Here is a 1,375-nt window from a genome sequence, read left to right on the forward strand (position 1 = left end):
CTCAAAATAGGCCAAGGGGAGCCTCTTGGGCCTGTTGCCCTCCAGCCAGCCTCCCAGAGCCCAGGCCCCCTGGGCCAGCTGAACCTGTGGATCTTCTCCACCCACAGTGGTTCTCTCTGTCACCCCGGCTGAGCCTCTGGGAGATGCCCCTGAGCCCCCGGGCAGTGCTGGCATCATCCCGCAGAGGGAAGTTTGCCCCTGCAGGGGAAAAGTTTGCCTGTTAAGGCGGTAGGATTTGGGGCTCCAGGCACATCCAACCTGAGGGCGCCAATTTTCAAAGTCATATTCTTATTAAAACAATGCGGACTGCCAGGAGAGCGGGGGAGGACTCCCCAGGAGGGGCGAGGGGGAGAAAGGGCCATCGGGACGCCTCAGAATGTCTGCAGGGGGTTGAAGACTCTGGCCTGTGGCTTCCATGCCCAGGCAAACACTTAGAACGATTTTCAAACAAACCCAAGTGTCTGCCAGCTTGGGCTGCATGAGAATATTGCCGGAGATATAAAACCATCATTGACTGTATTATGAAATCTAATTAGTTTGCATGTAGTTTAACCTGTGTGAGTAATAGATCTAATATTAATTAACTCTTGAGGCCAAATGATTTTTGAAGGTGTCTGGCTTTTCACTCTGGGCCACACCTGAGCCTTTTGGCTGCCTCAGGGCTGGGTTGAGCCTAACCCAGGTGGGTGGAAATCACCCCCTCCACCTTCTTGTGCTAAGTTGTCAGCTGATCCCTTTGTCAAGCCTGAGAAGGGAAAGGATTCCCAGTTGAGCCTAAGAACCATTTGGACGTTGGTAGAACCTAGTCACCACTGGTTTGTCTCCCCGCCCCCCGCTTTTTCCAGCTGGAAATTGGGCTCTAGGAGAGCTTTAGAGTCCATGTGGCAGACAAAAAGACCCACAATAAGTCTATTCCTTATTGTTCGCAAAAAATCTGGGGACCCCAGTCATTAGCTGACTCTACTGAGGGTTCCGAGTCCCTAACCCACTGTCTTTTATACACTGCTGCTTTTTACCTAAACCCCCCACAGGCCACCCCAAAGTCCGCCTTCCAAAGTCCTTAGGTAATCAATTAAAGGGCAGTGGCCGGGCAAGGAAGAGCTGTGTGCAGAGCCTTGAAATCTGGATTATTTTTCTCAGGGGACCTGTCATAACTGGAACGTTTGCCCGATGCAAATGTACAAGTAGGCTCTTCCCCTGCCCCACAGCCACCTTCAGCCCTGTCCCCCAACCCCACGCCCAACCCACGTTCCCAGGCGATGGGGGTGGCTGTTAATTTCTTGATATCATTGTTAGCTCTTAGCCTTACCCTTGGTCTTTCAAGGAAAGAAGTGCCTAGTACTGTCGTAAGGCTTTAATTTATTACTGTTTGCAA

The 1,375-nt window shown here is 51.6% G+C and overlaps 1 protein-coding gene across 1 annotated transcript in view; it reads left to right on the top strand.

The window, feature by feature from the left end:
• Positions 1-224, top strand: part of NR2F2 (nuclear receptor subfamily 2 group F member 2) — a gene marked incomplete at its 5' end in the record, with an annotated part of 3,008 nt that extends 2,784 nt beyond the window's left edge. The window contains one exon of the mRNA XM_023529010.1: positions 108-224. Within this exon, the coding sequence (XP_023384778.1) occupies positions 108-224 (117 nt within the window). The remainder of the gene's footprint in view (positions 1-107) is intronic.
• Positions 225-1,375: the final 1,151 nt, after the last annotated feature.

The sequence above is a fragment of the Pteropus vampyrus genome, unplaced genomic scaffold (genome assembly GCF_000151845.1).
Source record: "Pteropus vampyrus isolate Shadow unplaced genomic scaffold, Pvam_2.0 Scaffold34, whole genome shotgun sequence".
NCBI classification, from domain to species: domain Eukaryota; kingdom Metazoa; phylum Chordata; class Mammalia; order Chiroptera; family Pteropodidae; genus Pteropus; species Pteropus vampyrus.